We start from the raw sequence: 19,750 nt of genomic DNA, 5'->3' as shown, positions 1-19,750 counted from the left end.
TGGCATTACGTTTAGTGCACATAGTTGCATTTGTAATAGTTGCATAATTTAATTAATTGTTTTTAGATTGTGTATAAATGGAAAATTAAAAATTCAATGTATTATATTAAATAAATGTTATACTGACGGTAAAGATTACATCTTTCAATTTCGTATTTGAAAATATCGGTAAAAAGCGGTTTTTAACTACCAGAAGAAACCGTAACTGTCAAATGTCTAATGAAAATTGTACCGCAATTAGCAATATTTGTTTTCTGTACTCAGCTCATGAGCTCAAGTCGAAGTCAGGTCCTGACTCCTGTCCTGTGCGTAGTGTCTTGTCTTATGTTAAATAAAGGAACGTTTCTGGACTTCCGTGTGTCAAACCATAACAACAAAATAATTAGTGTGTGTTCGTGCAACGATCGCAATATACAATTGTATTTTATTTGTACAAAATAAAGTAAATGTTATAATGGAGGACAAATTGATGCTGGATGATATATCCAGCAGTTTGAGAGAGAGGGTGTTTTTCGCCGCAAGGGATGGAATGTCCCTAACTCTATACGCTTTGTTATATGAAAAAAATACTGACGACATAGATGATCTTCTGAACAGCGTGAGTAAAAATTATAAACATTACTATAAAACGTCTGTCATTATTTTTATATTTCGCCAATGTCATGAGTCGAAAAATAATGGAAGTAACGTCTTTAATATCTATTTTTATCAGCATAAATCAGATGATACCTTATTTTGCGAGTCATGTGGGTGCGTTGCTTAATTATTTTTTGCGTCGTTTACGTATTTCTGTTACACCATGTACCGTTTGAAGAATTGCGTAAAATCATAATTTTATTCACGCGAGCGCTGAAATTAGGTAAATAGTTTATTTTCAAGGTTCAGATGTGTATCATTGTTTCAATGTAATCCAAATAAACTATTACGAAATAATTTATTGAGAATTAGAATGTAATGTATATTTTTCACAAATATTCATAATATTTTTTTTTTTATTGTTGTTTGAATTATTTATAATATAACAAAAACAACCAGTCACAGTTGATGATATTACTCAAACATTAAATGAGTTTGTTTTTATTTATATTTAAAGATGCAAATGTTGAAGTTCATTGACATTCTAATAATAGATGACCAAAAATATCTCTTATCTTAATATCCTTATCTTTGGAAACCTGTATACTAAGAAAAAAATTATTTTAAATACCTAAAATGAGTTATACGAGCCTTTTTTCATTACAGGATGTATGCTGCGATGGAGTAAAGTGTACTCCATTGATAGCAGCTTCTAGACATGGAAGAGAAGGAGCAGTAAGAATACTTCTAGAGAAGTTCCGTCCACCGGTTAGATTGGAGACAGAGGGCACAGTCAAATTTGACGAGTATGTTATAGAAGGTTAGTATTAAAGTGTAAGAAAGAGTCAGCTTTAAAATACTAAAATTAAATCAAAAGTATATCATCACTAAATTTTTGAGGATCATAATTTTACATCACCCTGATTTAATGAATGATGATTAAAATACCCTTAAACATATATTTTAAAAAACAATTCGAAAACAAAAAAGTGTATTTCAAATTTCACTTATAAAGCACAAAGAATCATATGTTTTATAATATAGTTAAGTCGTAGTTAGAAATACTGTTAATCATGTCAAGACAAGGTTATTAATTTATAAAAAAGATAAAAAAATTTAATGTTTGCAATTACAGTTTCAATATCAAAAAATCGTATAGAGGAAATCATATCTGTATCTTTTTTCATAAATAGTTTCTAACAATATAGGAATAACATTATAAAGATTTCCGAACATGTTGAATTTAATTCTACCACACCAGCTGTTTTCAGGTATTATCCCAACAGCAGTCTGCTGCTTTTTTTACTATTATAGAGTTATGCTTATGACATTTATAAAGTTTATAGTCCTAAGCTAAAGTGTGTAAGTATCTTTGAAAGATAATTACCTTATATAATAAGTCTTTAATTAATTATATATGAAATACATTATACTAATATGATCTTGGCTAGTGCATTTATCACAATCACATGACACAATGATTACGAATATGTAGGGGTTTTCATTTAATTTAATTTAATTTTAATAATGTTATTTAATAACATTGAAATAATATTCAGTTAATTTAATGGGATATATACACCGAGGAGGCCGAAAAAAAGATAGATTTTGCGATTTTTTTTGTAGGAAAACTATTTAAAAACTCCGGATTGGGTTTGAACCAAATAAGAGTTTACACATTCAAGAATATGTTAAATTTTTTTTATTAAAAAATATCATAAATATATAAAAATATATCGCATGTTGCAAGCAGCGCCGTAAAAAAATCTTTGTATGCGGTACCCACTGCCGTTTTTTCAAAAATCATCTGAAAGAAAAATAACAAAAAGATTATTAAACTAGATACTATGACCTAGTAGATGTCATCGCCGATTTTGAAAATGTTGATTTATGACAATCGATCCTATAAAAAATTCGCAAAATCGACCTTTTCTTCGGCCTCCTGGGTGTATATATCCCCTTAAACAAGTGGCAATTGCGCAATGGTTTAGAAGTCTTGAATTATGTAGAAAAGTCGCGAGTACGATCCTGATCGCTTGGGCTATTGTCGGTCCCACTTCTACCACAAGCTTTAGGCATGCTTATTTGATGAATGAAAAGGAATATTAGTAATGTCTTAAAATGAGGAGGCATTACCAATTCTTTAAAAAAATAAAATAAACAAGTCAATTCAAAGTGCGGTTATTGTTTGCGATATCGATACAAAAAAGAACATCAATTTATTTAAAAGGTAAAATTCCAAAATGTTGTAGGAATTAAATTTCTTATGGTACGTTCCATTCTCTTGGCGAACGAGAGATAGTTTGAAATAAGGGGAAATGTTATAACGCTGGCTATAAGCATCGTGACGGTCTGTTAGTACGTGTGTCTATGTGTTTATAAGCATATGTATTTATATATACATATATAAATATATATAATTATATTAAAGTAGTATTGACGTACTGCGTCTGCTGTTTGCGCGTTAGCTGAATTCGTATGTGTCTTGTCAATTTGAGTATATTAATTAATTAATTTATTAATTTTTCGTTTAATGACTCTCAAACGTTTTTCATTTATTTCATAATGCATAAATCATAATGAATATTTTTATATATTAGACTTTTTTTTATAATATCGGTAGGTGGACCAGCTAATGGTCCACTTGATGGTAAGTGGTCACCACCGTCAATAGACATTGGCTTTGTAAAAAATATTATCAATTCCTGCCAATGCGCCACCAACCTTGAGAGCTAATGCAATAAAATCTCCCTTGTGTCTCAAACCAGAACCCAAATATACTAAGTTTTTCTGTTTGGCGGTAGAATATCCAGACAGACTTGCACAAAGCTTTAACACCTAGTATAAGATAACATAAATAATATAAATGAAAAAGATAAAGAAATAGAATGACAACAATATACGCGAACAAAAACAAAAAAAACTCGTGTAACGTAATTTGCTCGAGTTAATATTTAATTCAATATTATTGCCTAGATAAGTTTTATCTATTGTAGTAAAATTCTTCACTATTTCATTGAGTCTTATCGTATGTAAATATAACATATGTAACGCGGTATGTTTGTTGATATTTTTATTGGACCGGACGATAATGGTAGAATTCCATTTCACTTGTTTACATGGGTCGAATTGTCCGGTAGGCGATAGTAAATAAACTCTGTGCTAACTATAATAATGATATCACTTACTTAAATCCCATTATAGATGAAGTAATATCCCCATTAAAACATGTCAATTTTACCCAATATATAGTTACACGCAAAAATAAACTAATCAGCATTATCATCACAATAATTTTAGTCTCGTGTATTAACTCTTAATCTATATTAATATTGTAAATGCTGAAGTAACAGTCTGTCTGTATTGTACGCTTTTATGGCTGAACTTAATGTTATGATAAGCGTGTACCCAATGAAGGACATACGCTACTTTTATACCAAACATATAACGGTAACGGCCAACCCCTAAAACGCGAGCAAAGTGACAATTAATATCCAACATAAACAGACCCTTCTCCTACATAACCTTCTGGTATATTGTCAGAAACTTACAAGATATAATCAAAGACATTACAGATAAATTCATAGACAATAACTACTTTTTAACTAGTTACATAAATTCCAAACAGTTATTTATGTTGTAAGTTGAATTTTTTAAAATTACTTTGCCGTTCCGAATAATTCTTAATTCAAATCAAGCTTTTATATTTAACTTTGATTGACGTTTCAATTTTTTATTAATTCTTTAACTTATTGGAATTCTAGATACTAATAGAATTCTGGGAACCTTAAAAATATTTTGTGATATGTCTACGTTGATTTTATTTTATATACAAACATTGTATTTACTTTAATAAATGCGTAATCAGCAATTATGTTTGCAACAGTTGCGTTCTCAATAAAATTGTTATGTTCATTAATAATTCTCACTGCGTTATTTTGAAACACTTTTTTAATTTTTATATTTAAACTATAGAATGGTATTCTATGTCCTGTTACATGACTTCTATACAACAAATTGTTAGAATCCACACAGACGAATCGTGACTGAGTAACCAAATGTAACACAAAAACTTTTGTTCTATAATATTATTCCGACATTGATAAAAAAAAATCCCTATACAATTTGTAAAATAATAACACAGTTATGATATCGATGTTGTCCTTTTGAATGAATTCGGAACACAAACATTATTTGTATCGTTTGTTAATATAACTTTGGCGCTGAAGAAGTCCCAGTCTATTTTACCAGTTGGAGCAATTACCCCGGTGGCTAATCTCATAGACTTGATAGACGTCTTTGCAGGGTATATGAGTGCACAAGTATCCATATTCTGTGCCCATGCACAGGTGTATGCTATCTCATTCGTATAGTCTGTTTCAACGATTCTCACAAGACTAGAGAGAGGTCAGCCTAAACATAACCTAACCTAACCCTGGATCGTATTATAGTCGTTGCTATAGTTCGATCAACGAGACAAGCAAGAAATTAAAATACTAAGAGCACAAGAAATTTGTATAAAATTGGATGTGTTTAAAAAGGGACCGAGTCCATTTTTAAATTTCGAAAAAAATATATTTAAGAAACACTGTTTATTTCCGTAAAACGGTCATCTTTATCGTGTGAAAGACCAATGACTTTACGTTTTGAGGTTCTCGAGCGCGTGGCGATGTATAATTAGACGTCGGTTAGTTCACAAAGAAACCGAACGAATTGTAACGTAGCCGATGTTCCTTGACTTGGCACAATACCAGATCTTTGTTTTCATATGATTTATTGCAATTAATTCGCTTTTATAAATTTGTTTGGCGTTGTTCACTCATTTGTATTATTTTACCTATGACTGAATGAGATATGTTCCAGGTGATAGTTTAAATACACACATCGATAATATGAAGAACTAAGAATTGAATTAAACGCTCTTTATTATATTCTTTTGATATTCATTTCAAAGAGTAATGTTTATGTGTCTTAATTATATTAATTATGCAAGGCAGATTATTTCTGCAATGAAAAATCTCTCGTAACTATTTGGACAAAACTCGTTCCAGATGATTAAAAGAAAACAAAAATGATTAGCGCCACGATACGATCGGCAAAATTTCAATTGTTAATGTCAAATAGATTGGGAGAAAATAGTTTTTGACAGACAGAAATGCGCGTGATTAATCCTATAAGGGTTTAATTTCTTCGAATGTGTAAAACCTTAAAATTAGATATGACAAATGTCGAAATTGTCATGCATCATAATATTTTAATTTACCACTACAAAGAAAAAGGATTTTGATATAAAATACTGGCTGATGCCTGCGGTTTCGCTCGCATTTAAGGAGTTGGTCGTCAGATATTGATATAAAAAAGTAGCCGATGTCCTTCCTTGGAGTTCAAGCTCGCTTTATTTCCAAATTTCATAAAAATCGGTTCAGTAGTTTAGCCATGAAAGAGGAACAGACAAAGAGACAGGCACTTTACGAATGTTTTTGGCATAGATTGTATTGTAGTATTGTCACATTTAGTACGAAATGTTTATTTGTTAGTCATCGTTAAAAACTTTGCGGCATCACTAAAGTAAATATTTATTTTAAGAAGTGAATACGTAGTGATTCCAAACTTATCTATTGATATTTCTCCGTAATACTTATCATGGTCCAGTATCCATTTAATATTTGTACTTGACTAATATATAAATATAACTGTAACTCACTTTGTGGCTATGCGTGTGCAATTCTTGGTAGGATATGTCTCTTGTTATTTAATTTGTAAGTCCAGTGATCACTTTTAGATTTTTAAATCGTCATGAAAAGTCATTCGCCTGATACGATTGTCGAGCCTCGTCAACCCTCGGTTAAGATTCACGCGTTCTAACCATCTCGTCTCATATCAACTCTAAGAGATCGTCTTGTGCAGATGACCTTCGATTAAAGGATACCAGCGTTTAGTAAAAGTTAATAAAATGTTTGTTCACATTGAATAAATCGATAATCTCTCTCTCCTTTCAATAAGATGTCCTGTCCTTAAAAAAAACTATGCGTTGAACATAATAACAAAAACAGTTTCAACATGCTCCACAAGCAATCAAGTGGGTGAATTGTGATAGACGTCATCTAACACATAAAAGTTTCCTCACGGTATTTCCCTTAACACCAAATACGAAATTTATTTATTTATTTTTAAGACCATACATTAAAATTACGGAATTACAAAATTTTGAGCTAGATTACATTCCTAAGCATGTGTACACGGCATGCTCATATCAATTATATATCAATGCAGTCTGGTACTATTTTATATAATCATTAAAAATTAATAAATTACAGCAAATATATAAATTAAAATTAATTGAAATTATGTAACATTAATAATTAAATTATCTAAATAACATTGAATAACATTAAATTACAAACACAATTTAAACAGGACAAAACTCGTTGGTCTTTGCTCAGGATTACCTGTTTCAGTAACTTAATTTAATCATTAATGTATCCCCTTAACAGTTTTTTTCTTATTAGCAAGAGTAAAAGACTATACAGCCCAATATCATTATTTTCCTTTCAGGTGCCACAGCTCTCTGGTGTGCAGCTGGTGCTGGCCACCTAGGCATAGTTAAACGTTTAGTTCGAGCTGGAGCTAATGTGAATCACGCGACAAAGACACTAAGCACACCCCTACGAGCCGCTTGCTTTGACGGACGACTCGATATAGTGAAGTACCTCGTGCGACACGGGGCGGACATACACAAAGCGAACAAGTATAATAATACATGCCTTATGATCGCAGCTTATAAAGGACACCTGGATGTGGTAATTTTTTTTATTGCTGACTCTTTACAAGGAAAAAAGGATGAAATTAGTTTTAAATAAAAAAAAAAAAGTTTTAAAATAGGTTTATTTATTTGATCGCTATAATGTCAAGGATGGTTTTCTCTTTTCTTTATATATGTATATAAAAAAATTATAAAAAATACATATAAAAAAAAATTATAGAACTGTTAGTGGATATATAGATATATAAATATTTTTGTTCTAAAAAAAGCAGTAGATATATAAATACTGTGTAAAGTAAAAACATTTTTTTATTGATTCTTCCATTAAAAAAGTAAAGCATTTATTTTATATATATTTACAGAAAACTTCATCTTGTTACGTAATAGTATATTGATGTTATTTCTTGATTGAAAGTTATCTTATTTACTTTCACCAGCAGTAAATAAGTCTTGTATACAATGTTGATATTTAGACATGCTTAATATTGACAATTTTAACCTTTATCATGTCTGAATGGAAAAATATGATTCTTAATCTTTCTTACGTCTTAATTTTTCAAAACTAAATTACGGTAAAAAACGTACATCAAACTCTTTTTATCTGAATGAATACAGATGTATTCATTTTTGAGAGATAATCGTCCATCGAAAGACGTGAAAACCGCATGCGCTTCGAATTGCCTGGAAAAACGCATTTATGCCCTTTTTCCACATGAAATGGTCATCCGGCTTTGTGGGACGAGGCTCAGTGCACCGGAATACCCACTAAAAAACTAGCGGTATCCGCCTCTTCGGAGGGCACCATGGGTTCGCTTATGCGTATAACCGTGACAACCCGTCGTTTGTTCTCGCTTCCGACCATTCCATTTATCATGTTCTTCAGCCAGAGATCCCTGCCGATAATGGCTGCTAGAGATAAGCGCTGGGCTGCCCAAGCGGCATAGTCCATCAGACTTTGGCGCACCGTGTCCGAAGGCCACGCACTACTTTCGTGGCACAAATTTGTTTAAATACCTTGCGCCTGGCTATTCCGTGTAGGTACATACCAAAGCAAGCCTCATTTGCCAAGCCTTCCGTTTCCTTGTTCTCGACTAAGTCTTGCTTGGTAACCGATAAGGCTGATAAAGCCAAAGCCCCAAACTGATAAACGCGCGTCAATGACGACGACGCGCCGTATCACGATGCAATATCGTGTCGTGGAAATTTACGACTTGCTACGAAGAAAATCAAACCACGACGTCGCATCATTGAACGACGCACGGCACGAAGTCTTGTCGTGAAAAACGATAACGTAATCCGTGGATTGCAGTTGATTTTTCTGACGCATGTCAATTATCAACACTCGAAAAGAAAAAATTAATCAAATCGTAATTGTATCTTTCCAAGGTGGCCAACGTCACCGTACCCATACGTGTAAAAATACTATCAAAAAAGTCAAAAGAGTCGTTATAAGGAAGCCTTTCTTAGAGTTATCGTCTCTTAGTGGGATGTTTTGGATTAGGTTAGGCGATACATTTTTTAAAAACATGTAAACATATTTGTTCCATCAGGTCCAGTTTCTTTTAGACAGCGGTGCACGTGTAGACGAAAGGGCGTTATGCGGCGCGACGGCGCTTCACTTTGCGTCCGAGTGCGGGCACGCAGCCGTCGTGTGCGCACTCATCGACCACAGCGCCAAGATACTCACCAACGAAAACGGTAAGACTCGCAACGGAATTGGTAAACACAAATTCAACTAGAGACATAAAACGCTAGTGCGTTAAACTCTATGAAAACCAAGTGTGCCACAAACAAGTAGTACCTACTCTGATGTAACAAGTTCATAGTATATCATATTTAAGCTGATTTTACTAATATTTCATCCTTGATAACACACACTTGTAAAACAGAGTCACGTCTTGTCCACGTAGTCACTGAATCGCACGCGAAACTAAGCTCGAAGGACCAAAAAAAGGGATGTACGGTCCGTACAACCTTTTAGTGATAGTTGATTGTTGGTAACTGATATTTGATAGTAGCGTGGAATGAAAGGCTTTGATATACGATATTGATTGATATATTGATTGATATAAGTAACTAAGAACTATATGATATAATTATATGAGCGCGCGCGGTGTGATTGCTCGCCGCACACGAACTGATGAAATAATGTGAAAATGCTTATGCGACGATACATAGCACTGTACGCGCTGCCTGGCTCGTACGGGACTAAATTATTAAAATTGGAAAACATATTCCACTAACAACGAAGGTGAAAAGCTTAATCAAAAAAGGTTAAGTATTATATTAAAACAAGTGAAGGTAAAGACCCCCCCCCCGGCCGTCAATGGGACGGATGAAAGGCTGAAACAAAGTTATCGTCATCTCAGTCGAGCAGGATAACCTAGACTAAGTAGACACTTGACGACGAGGCTGTTTGCCCAAAGTTGACACGTGCATATCGTCCTCAGGCATGACTCCGCTGCAGTGCGCGGCCGAGCGCGCGCGCGCGTCGGTGGTGGAGATCCTGGCGGCGCGGCCCGAGGTCACGCGCACGCAGTCCATCGAGGCCTACGAGCTGCTGGGCGCCTCCTTCGCCAACGACAAGGAGTACTACTGCTTGAGGGTGAGCGACCTGTTAGCGATTGGCACATCAAGTTAGATCCCATTCCATATAAACGATATTATATTTAAACGATACGACGAGTTTGTAATTACACTGCCTCACTCACTCTGGATGGGCCACCTGATCGTTAGTGGTCATAGACGTTGCGCTGTGAGCAACATTACCCATTCCTTAAATAGCCAAAGCGCCACCGACCTTGGGAGGTCCCTTGTGACTCACCCTTCAAACCGAATCACAGCAATACTAAGTACTACTATTTTGTGGTAGAATATCTGATGAGCGGGTGGTACCTGAACAGATAGGCTTCCACGAAGACCAACCATCAAGTTCTCTATATTGTATTGTGTATTAGCTGTCCAATATTAAAATAATTATTATTATTTGTGACTCAGATGGCCTACCAGTACCTACACAGAGCGATGGCGATGCGCTACGACACTCGCTACGGCATACTCCTGAAGAAACCTGCAGAACCTATTCCTGCCTACGATAATTGGAGAGAGAGCACCACTCTAGAGGTACATAATATTTCTTATCAAACAATAAAAGTGTTTTATACAACATAATTACATTTATATTCCGCTACTTAAATATGAACTAAAAAATTAAAAAAAAACTATCTTCAATCGACATCAATATCATATTAAGGTATAGAACTATTAATTAGTTTGAATATTTCAAAAGTCTGAAGTGAAGTCTGTCTGATTTGTAGTATACAATAATTTTATAGGAGGCTCAAAGCAACGTTACCATTACAAAAAAAGTGATATTCTATAAAGAACTATCTCAAATGTTGACGTAGATTTCGAACCGTATGACGGTGTGTCAAAGAGTATTACGAGACGAATTGTCTATAAAAAAATAAATTTAAGCATTAAAAAAATGCAACAATCAATGTCAAAGACATAAGATGTGTTAAAAAATCCTAGCTTCGAAGAACACGTAAGATGGACATCCTGCGGCTGAACTCTATCCGGTCGTCTCGGATTTTTCGTTCCATCGCATCATGTGAGCGACGGAGTAGCGAACACAAAAATAAACGCACTCGTACAGTATCCTGCGCCATATGATAGCTAATCTCCCCCGACAACTCTCGGTGCGCAGGACGTGGAGCGGCTGCTGGGCAACTCGCACGGGCTGCACATGGAGGGGCTGACGGTGCGCGAGCGGCTGCTGGGCCGCGCGTGCCCCGACCTGCCGCACCCCGTCGTGTTCCGCGGCGCCGTGTTCGCGGACGAGGCGCGCTTCGACCGCTGCCTCGCGCTGTGGAAGCACGCGCTCGCGCTGCGCCACCAGAACCAGGTGCGCCCCCCCCACGCACACGCACACACACACGCACACACGCAGTCATTGATAACATTATCTTATGTTTGGTCTCTCTTGCAGGTGTCGGTCGTTAAAGATTTGCTGAGGTTCGCACAAGTATTCTCACAGATGATTCATATCGGAATCGAGCTGCCGCTCGATCAGGTATTTGCGACTACAATAAAATTAAATTATTGAGCTATATTTTAAATTTATTTAACCAAGTTAGAGAAACTTCAATTAACTTGAATTACTACAATGTATTATGGTATATATATTTTTAAGATTACATACTTATATAATTTCAACGAAATTCTGTCACATGTGTATTCCGCCAACCCGCATTGGAGCAGCGTGGTGGAATATGCTCCAAACCTTCTCCTCAAAGGGAGAGGAGGCCTTTAGCCCAGCAGTGGGAAATTTACAGGCTGCTAATGCTAAAAAAATGCTTATATATCTTCAAACATATCACTGTTACAAACCATTGCCCGCGCTTTCGTCCGCGAGTTGAGCAGTGCCAGGCGGCCTGTGTTTAGTCAGGGTACGTTATATATTTCCAAATCTGGACGACTTCGCGTACGTTGATCCTACTGTTCAATAACCGTTACAAACTTTATAATAATAATAACATTACACGTAGTAGAGTAATGGCTAGAAAATATTCCCTTGCTCAATTCAATATCATCAGCCACAAGCAGGATGATCTTATTTGCTTTGATGTTTCCTTTCACCGCTAAGCAAATTAATGTATAGACCTCAAATGATATATAAAAACAATATATAGATCTCTTAAGCCGTTGTAGTCATGACCCACATAGAAATACTATTATATCTATTATGTTTAAATCATATTTTCAATAATTACATTTTGTAAGTGGTAGAACTTTTGTCTTGATAATTTTGAAATGTAATTTTTTATTTTTTATTTTGGATGTGATATTGTATCTACTGTTGGTTGTCCTAATGAAAATAAAATAAAATATCTAACGTGTTTAAGAGGTTACACGTTATCATACTATATAATTCAAGGTATGACGTTGCCATGGCAACGCTTGGATCAGTCTGCTAGTAGATTCTGCCAGATTTTTCAACTTCCAATATTTTGATTGTGTTAAACATTTTTTATGTGTTTTTGTATAACACACTTGTAGTTTTATTAAAATTGATTGTTGATGTTGCAGGTTTGTTACGTGTTGGAAGCTTGCGCGGAGGAACTTAAACGTGGTCTCTTGAGGATGGACAAACCGCACATGAATCACGATCCGGATGCTTTGATTGTGAGTGAATTATTTTACTTTAGATGCGTCTCGGCTTATTGCTAGCGATATCGTAATCATACAATTCAAATTCAATTTTCAAATGTCTTTTTTTTGACATAGAAGCATTACACTTATTTATTTTTTATTAATAGTCAAAATTGTATCAATGGTTCGGAAAGAAACATCTCAGACCTGAGAAAAACCGGCGAAAGAAACTCAGCGGGATTTTTTTTTTGCTAGAAATGTGTGTTGACAGTTATAAGGTCTTGAGCACGGATGTGGATGGATATAGAGGTAGGGGACGACCAAAGAAACGAGGGATGGATTGTGTGAAAGACGATTGGGTTGAGATGACGTCTCATCTCACAAGTAACATTCTTTCCATACGTCTCTGTCAGACAGCGAAGTATGGAACAAGCAGACATCCGCGCCGACCAAATAAAATTGGGATAAGGGGACGAGGATGACGTGTGTTTACAGTTAAAAAAATAAATATTATTTATTATTTTGGAAACGGCCTGGAAGCGATAGTTCATTCCCAAGGCGTGCTATGTGAAGTCGTTAATGCTGTAGTAATCTTTACTAAACAAACGCTCTTTGACGGATTTTGTGAATAGAAAAATTTCCGACGTCTAGTAATAAATTAATGCTTATTTTGCGCGTATTACATGCGTTCACGCATTGTTCACGCAACGATTGTGTTGGTACTTATCAAAGTTGTTGTTGGCACAAATTTTGGCATCGATATTTGTGAAAATGTATTGCGTAACAAATTTTTAGTCCTTATATCTTGTTAACCTTTAACGTTACCTAAATTTTTGGGATTATACTGTTAGTGTTATCGATTTATTCTTAGCAAGGAAACAAAAGAATTGAGTTGATCTCGTCCCTTTGTCTCTCGGTTAGAATGATTAATTATATTAAATTAATAATGAGTATGGCTGGCATGACACCTGTCTCGATGCAGTCATCGACAGGTGTCTCTTCAATGATATTGTTCTCATGTATGTTTTCTTACGACATTAACATTTTCTAACACAATTCACCCATTGTTATTAGTCCTCTATTATTGTATATTTTTTTTACTTTATAATGACAATTTGTTTCGTGAAGCGATTTAATGATCAAATATCCTTAAAATATCTATTTATTATTTGGAAACAAAAATTATAATATGTTTTAAATCATGGTTTAAATAGTTGACTAATATCAATCATGTTTCGACTATTGAATAATTAAACATTATAGATTAACATAAACATCACTATAAACCTATTCCAAACAGATACAAAAAAGAAAGAGTAACTACTCAGTTTTTTTCTGGTTCTTCTCGGTAGAATCTACTTGCCGTACTAATCCTTTCTACAAACAGTTCGTGTCTAACATATCTTTATGCGTTTATTTATAGTACAACACTATTGCACTGGTATATATATTTTACTCCCGAAGTTCCGACAGCAGTTTCGCCGATTTGTATATGGTCATTTTTTCGAAAATTCATAATGATTTTTATAGATTATTTAAGATCTCAAATTTGACTATATTTCTCTTATGATTGAAATAGGCTATTGTGTGGCACAGGCATAACATCTTAGGTCCAAAGGTTGGTGCCGTATTGGCGATCTAAAAATTGGTTAATATTTCGTATATCGCCAATGTTTAGCCGTGTTGGTGACAGCTTACCATATAATACCATTATAAATTAATATCTCGATATTATATTTAATTTTAGTCTGTAGCGTTAATTAGACATGTGTATATATTTTCGATTGATTATATTAGTGTTTACTTATGTCAGGAGGAATATGAGAGCAACGTCCGAACGGCTCTCTACCTGGTCGCAGTGGCTGCGAGACTTCTGGAAAATTCTGGAAACGATGAAGTAAGTTTCTATACAATATAATAATTTCTATTCTTGGCTTGAACGAAAATAACATGTATATTTTATTAGAATGCTTTTACAGTTCGGGTGTTTAGTAAATTGATTATAAAAAAGTAATTATATAAAAAATTAATTAGTCCCATCGTTGGCCATGAATAGTAAGTTTGAACTGAAAATATTTGGATGACCATCTTGTTATGACTCTTCGCAACTAGTTATTTCCATTGCGTTACTCCTGCGGTCTATATCTGGTTCAGGAGTCGTGCTATGTGCTCACCGTTTGACGTAGGATTGTTTCAGCTATTTTTCTTATTGTTGCTTCTATTTTGTCTTAAATGTAATATACTACGCTTCTTCAGTTCTCGCTGATAGTTGGATTTTAGACTTTTGTTACAAACATTTTATTTTGATTGGCAAAACGCTTATGATTTAAATATTCAAATTTATTTTCATGTTACTTTTAAATATTTCGTTTAGCTTTCAGTAGTAATAGTTTATTTTTTATTTGCTTGATATTCTGTGCTGTGTGTTGTGTAAAGTGTTACATTCCTGTATCTATTATGTCCAAACTGATGTGAACTCACTTTAATGCGTTGTCTGAACGTATTAGTTTGTATTCTATAGTATTTGTTATTTAAATTATAATCGAATGGAACATTGATTTTATTCTTATAATAATAAAATAAATGAATAATAACAATTGTTCTGAAACAATTGGCTGGAGACTGATTGAAGATTAATTTTACTGATTTTGGTCCTTCGAGCCTGTACATATTTTATAATAGCAATATAATTATAGGAGACTATCGGCGCGACTCACCGAGCTATATTCAGGCTACGATACTCGTCGCTAAGATCTGGCCAGACGCTATTGCATCTCGCAGTGGACCGACAGACACCAGTCGACGACTTCCATACGAGCGACGTTTGCCAGTAAGTTTGTCGATACTATAAGAATACCAGTGTTCGATACAATCGTTCAAGTAACGTTTAAAAAGTACATTTGAGTGTCATATTTGTTTTTACTACTACATTCCTGAGATACTAGGTTTACCTGTTTTTTACGAAGTTTTGTTATTTACAAAAAAATACAAAATACAATCGAATTTAAATTTGAATTATAACAAAATGAGTGAATGCTCGGGATAGTATTTAAATCTTTCAAATTGAATTATATTCGGCTCCCACAATCGACCGCAACGTAAGACTGTGTCCGTGCGCAGGTTCCCGTGCGCGCGCAGCACGCGGCTGCTGCTGGCGTGCGGCGCGCGCGTGGACGCGGCCGACGACGCGCGCCGCACGCCGCTGCACGTCGCGCTCATCTCCTACCAGCTGCTGCCCGGTGCGTACCTTTGGTTTATAGCGGGAATGCCGACGCTTCGATTCGAACGACGACCCGATCGCCTCTATACACTGGCGCTGAACTATCGCGGCTGAATGTCATGACGTCGCTTGCGTCTGTAATTGTACGGTTCATCTGCCCTTTGATCTGAATACAGCAGTAATACATTTTGCTCTCATAAAGCCCGTCACTAAGTTAGTGTATGTCCGTGCAGACGACCGGTCGCAGTGCCGCGAGGCGGTGTGCGCGTGCGTGTGCGAGCTGCTGGCGCACGGCGCGCACGTGGACGCCGTGGACGCGGCCGGCATCACGCCGCTCGTCGCCGCCATCGGGGGTGAGTGCCGAGGATCGGTCGGACCGGTGACGAACTCGATCGTAGTAGAGCTCCTAGGAGACGTATGCATTTAATGTATCGATTAGAGTAATTTTAAAATTTTTCGACGATGATATAATAGTATTTTCCGAGTCATAAAATATAGCTTTTAAAATAAATATGTACTAAATATTTATATAATGTAATATAGATCACCAAATGTGTAGAGTTATGTTTTTTAAAATAAATAAATTTTGCAAGTAAATTATATATCATGCAAATATATTTTGCATGATATATAATTAATTAGAATTAGATCATATAAATACAAACGTTCCTCTCGATTTCCGAGCTCTCTGAGCTTCAATCCCGCATGCTCGGGAGAGCACTGATATTGATGTATGAGTGCTGTGCGGCGTGCGCAGGTCCGGCGGAGAGCCTGGTGCGCGCGGCGCTGAGCCCGCGCCTGTCGTGCCTGGCGGCGGCGGCGCTGGCGGCGCACGGCGCGTCCTACACGCCGGCGCACGTGCCGCGCGTGCTGCACGCCTTCCTCGCCATGCACGGCGTCAGCCCCAGATAGGCGCGCCCGCACCCGTAGTCCCTTATGCGTTGCCGCGTCGTCTAAGCTGCGACTTTGCTATAGATTGGCCAAATTACAGCTAAATTTACCAAATTTTTCTTTCGTAACGATGGTCCAGCTTGATTCGAAAATTTGCCGAGTGGTCGGTGAAGTATTTCCTAGGCCCCACGGTTAAATTCTTGTTTACCTGCCGTTTAAGACGTTTGCCTGTCGATTGGATCCTCTAGTCGTTAGTGAAAAGTATCCCGTCTCGTTAAACTTCTCACACGTACCATGCTTTTCAAACGTAGATTGGAATAAAAATTTAGTATTAGGTCTTTAGCGAAATGTTTCTTGTAGATTTCTAAATTTTTTTCTAGATTTTTTAAAGATGCCATACTTTCTAGTTAACGATATGATATACTATATAACCTTCTAGAATGCTACAGAAACAGGAAGTCGTCACCGGCTTATTTTTTCGACAAGTAACTGACCATAACTTCCTCAAGAACTTCATGAATTTGCGTTCGCTATTCTTTAACTGATTCTTTATTATATAAAGTTTCTTTGAATATTTTTTGACTTGTGTCATATTAATTTTTGTTTTAGATATTATTATTGGATATTTTTTTTTTATGAATTTATATCATTTTAAATGCGATGAAGTACATCGTACCGCACAAGTTTTCGAGTTTATAAAATAAGGGAACTACTGATATTGAAATTGAATTTATTTACTTTCATTTGACTGACATGGTGTGTGTTCTTGATTTGATTTTTTTTTATGTAGCCACAGATAATAAATATCTATTATAGATATTAAAATCGCATAAATTTGACTGAGAAATAGGTTATATTTATTCTTGTGTTCATATTTCTTTAAAAAGATTTACTCATCCTTACCGGAGTAACGTAAGCTTTCATATGTAATCGACTCATTTAAATACATGATTCGTATTTGATTAACATTGAATTATGCAAGCTTTCTAAAGATATAAGAAAAAAAAATAACTATGGACGATTGAAATATTTAATTCCAAAGTATGGAACCCCTTAAATGATTGGTCGAACACAGGGTCTGTATGTGTTTTGATCGAAAATAATATAAACGAAGGCTCAAATCGAATATTTATTATATTTAGACGCTAAATAGAGGCGAATGAAATGTGATAATTAAATAGGTAGCGTTAGGTTAAGGGTAGAACAATTAGGCGCCTTTGTAACTATGACGTGATAAAAATATGAAAAGGTTTATTTTTTATGTCAGATCACGTGTTAACAACCTTTGGTGTATTTTTTTTTTGTCTCTGAGGTAAGAATCGCGCTTTGCAGATTTTTATCGTCTTATTCAGGTTAAAAATATCACTTTTATAATCTGTTACAAGCGTTATTGATGGTACTTTTGCCAGTTATAGAAAATACGTTGAATAAAGCCGTCCTTTTCTCGCTAAAATTGTTAGAAAGGGATGGGTGTATAAACACAAATCAATGCAGATTAATGTTAAATTTTATATATTTAAGTTATCTATAAGAAAAAAATATAATTTATGCTTTGGTTAAGGATTTGATTGGTTTTTATGACAAATTGGAATAAGCTATTAAAATATTAACCTTACTTTAAACCTGGTTTAGCGGGTGTTTAGTTAAACTGATTATTTTTTTCTCTCTTTCTCTCTCAATTGATTTGACATTCGATAGAAGAAGATAGCAATGTTTAACTAATCAACAGCTAAACGTTTATAATCAAAGCCGTAATATATATTATTCATTTAAATTGACCACAGACAATAGAAGAATATTCAATTGACATATTTTTTTATTATATAAATGATATTTTTCTAAAAAAAATCGTTTATTTAAATAAATGAACTCGTTTTGATTTGTATAAAAAGTTACTCCTTTGTAAATCGTTGTTTGGATTTAAGTAGTTAGATTAAAAATATTATATTAATTTAATTAATAATATATTTTAATTTTTGTTTTATAATTAATATGTTATAGGTCGAACTAGTCATTATTTTAATTATATTATTATTTTAAATAACTATTTAGTATGAATAAGGTCAAACTTTTCGCACTCTTCAATATTGACAAACTCGGTTTTTACTTGTCCGTTAGCGCAAATGGATGTGGACTCAGACATGTTTCGACATGGTTCATCTATGTGATCGTACTCGACCGTAACATTGAATGTATAAATGAAATACTATAATTGTTAATAATAATTGAACTAAAAATGAAATTATATGTCAACGTAAAATTTTAATACCGTTAGATTATAATCTATCTCATGAGATTGTCAACTGTCGAATGATTGTGAACCGTAACATACTTAACTATATACGAAATAAACTATCGAAATTTTTGACGTTTTATTTTGAGTTAAATCACCGTTCACGATATTTATGCAGTTTACAATCTCGCGAGATAGATTACAATCTAACGATATTAACAATTCAACGGTGATATATATATTTTAATTTGTTTCTGAAAATGAATACAAATTAAATTGCGATGGGTACAATATTAAGTGATTCCGAAGCCAATGTCAAACTTAATCATTCAGATCATCCGAACATGATTAATATTTAAATGAATTGGGAACTTTTCTTTTATAGAGTCGGTTGATAAGTGATTTGCACTGATGAGTTTAGGATAGGGATACAGAATGACGTAAAAGTTCTCACCCCTCTCCAACTTAACGGGGATCGGAGTGCTTTTTAATATATCAACATTATAGACAGAATGTTGGTAGATGGTACTCAGATGTACCAAAAATGATATACGTATAAGGTTTAAATATTTGTTTATTTTTTTTACTAATTTATATGAAAAATTTATATGTATAAATTAATTTAAAAAAAATTGCTTAAATACATAACGGTATAATTTTTCTTGCGAATGTATTGACGCAATTATTTACAAAAGGAAAGCGATGGTCGTTTCATAACCGTCTGATACGCCATGGCCGGAACAGATTATTAATATTTGTACGGTATATATTGTAAAAATAAAATCCATTGAAATTAATTTGAATATTCACACTTTTTTTGTAAAATTACATTTTGACAGAATTGGTTAGTAAATATGTGAATTGTACTATCTACCATCTACCACCGGTAATGACAGATGACGGATGACGGATA

General features: G+C 34.6%; 1 protein-coding gene across 2 annotated transcripts; it reads left to right on the top strand.

Moving 5' to 3' along the window:
* Window positions 1–239: 239 nt before the first annotated feature.
* On the top strand, window positions 240–18,789 carry LOC113397606 (protein fem-1 homolog B). 2 transcript variants are annotated; one of them, XM_026636034.2, is made up of 14 exons: window positions 240–598; window positions 1,243–1,396; window positions 7,132–7,376; window positions 8,890–9,037; window positions 9,790–9,944; window positions 10,337–10,462; window positions 11,049–11,246; window positions 11,331–11,414; window positions 12,431–12,526; window positions 14,310–14,390; window positions 15,190–15,323; window positions 15,614–15,732; window positions 15,947–16,066; window positions 16,471–18,789. In XM_026636034.2, the coding sequence occupies exons 1-14, from the start codon at window positions 455–457 to the stop codon at window positions 16,623–16,625; spliced, it is 1,959 nt and encodes a 652-aa protein (XP_026491819.1). In that variant the 5' UTR covers window positions 240–454; the 3' UTR covers window positions 16,626–18,789. The 2 variants fall into 2 exon arrangements, with proteins under 2 accessions (XP_026491819.1, XP_026491810.1); XM_026636025.2 differs by having other exon boundaries at window positions 14,307–14,390.
* Window positions 18,790–19,750: the final 961 nt, after the last annotated feature.

The sequence above is a fragment of the Vanessa tameamea genome, chromosome 18 (genome assembly GCF_037043105.1).
Source record: "Vanessa tameamea isolate UH-Manoa-2023 chromosome 18, ilVanTame1 primary haplotype, whole genome shotgun sequence".
NCBI classification, from domain to species: Eukaryota; Metazoa; Arthropoda; class Insecta; order Lepidoptera; family Nymphalidae; genus Vanessa; species Vanessa tameamea.
This window is presented reverse-complemented; position numbering and strand designations above follow the sequence as displayed.

Excerpts from the sequence above, each read along its gene's own strand:
- LOC113397606 (XM_026636025.2), top strand. The coding sequence starts at position 455 with ATGGAGGACAAATTGATGCTGGATGATATATCCAGCAGTTTGAGAGAG. Across the intron at positions 9,038-9,789 it reads GATACTCACCAACGAAAACG|GCATGACTCCGCTGCAGTGC; the intron begins GTAAGACTCGCA and ends TATCGTCCTCAG. Across the intron at positions 10,463-11,048 it reads GAGAGAGCACCACTCTAGAG|GACGTGGAGCGGCTGCTGGG; the intron begins GTACATAATATT and ends CTCGGTGCGCAG.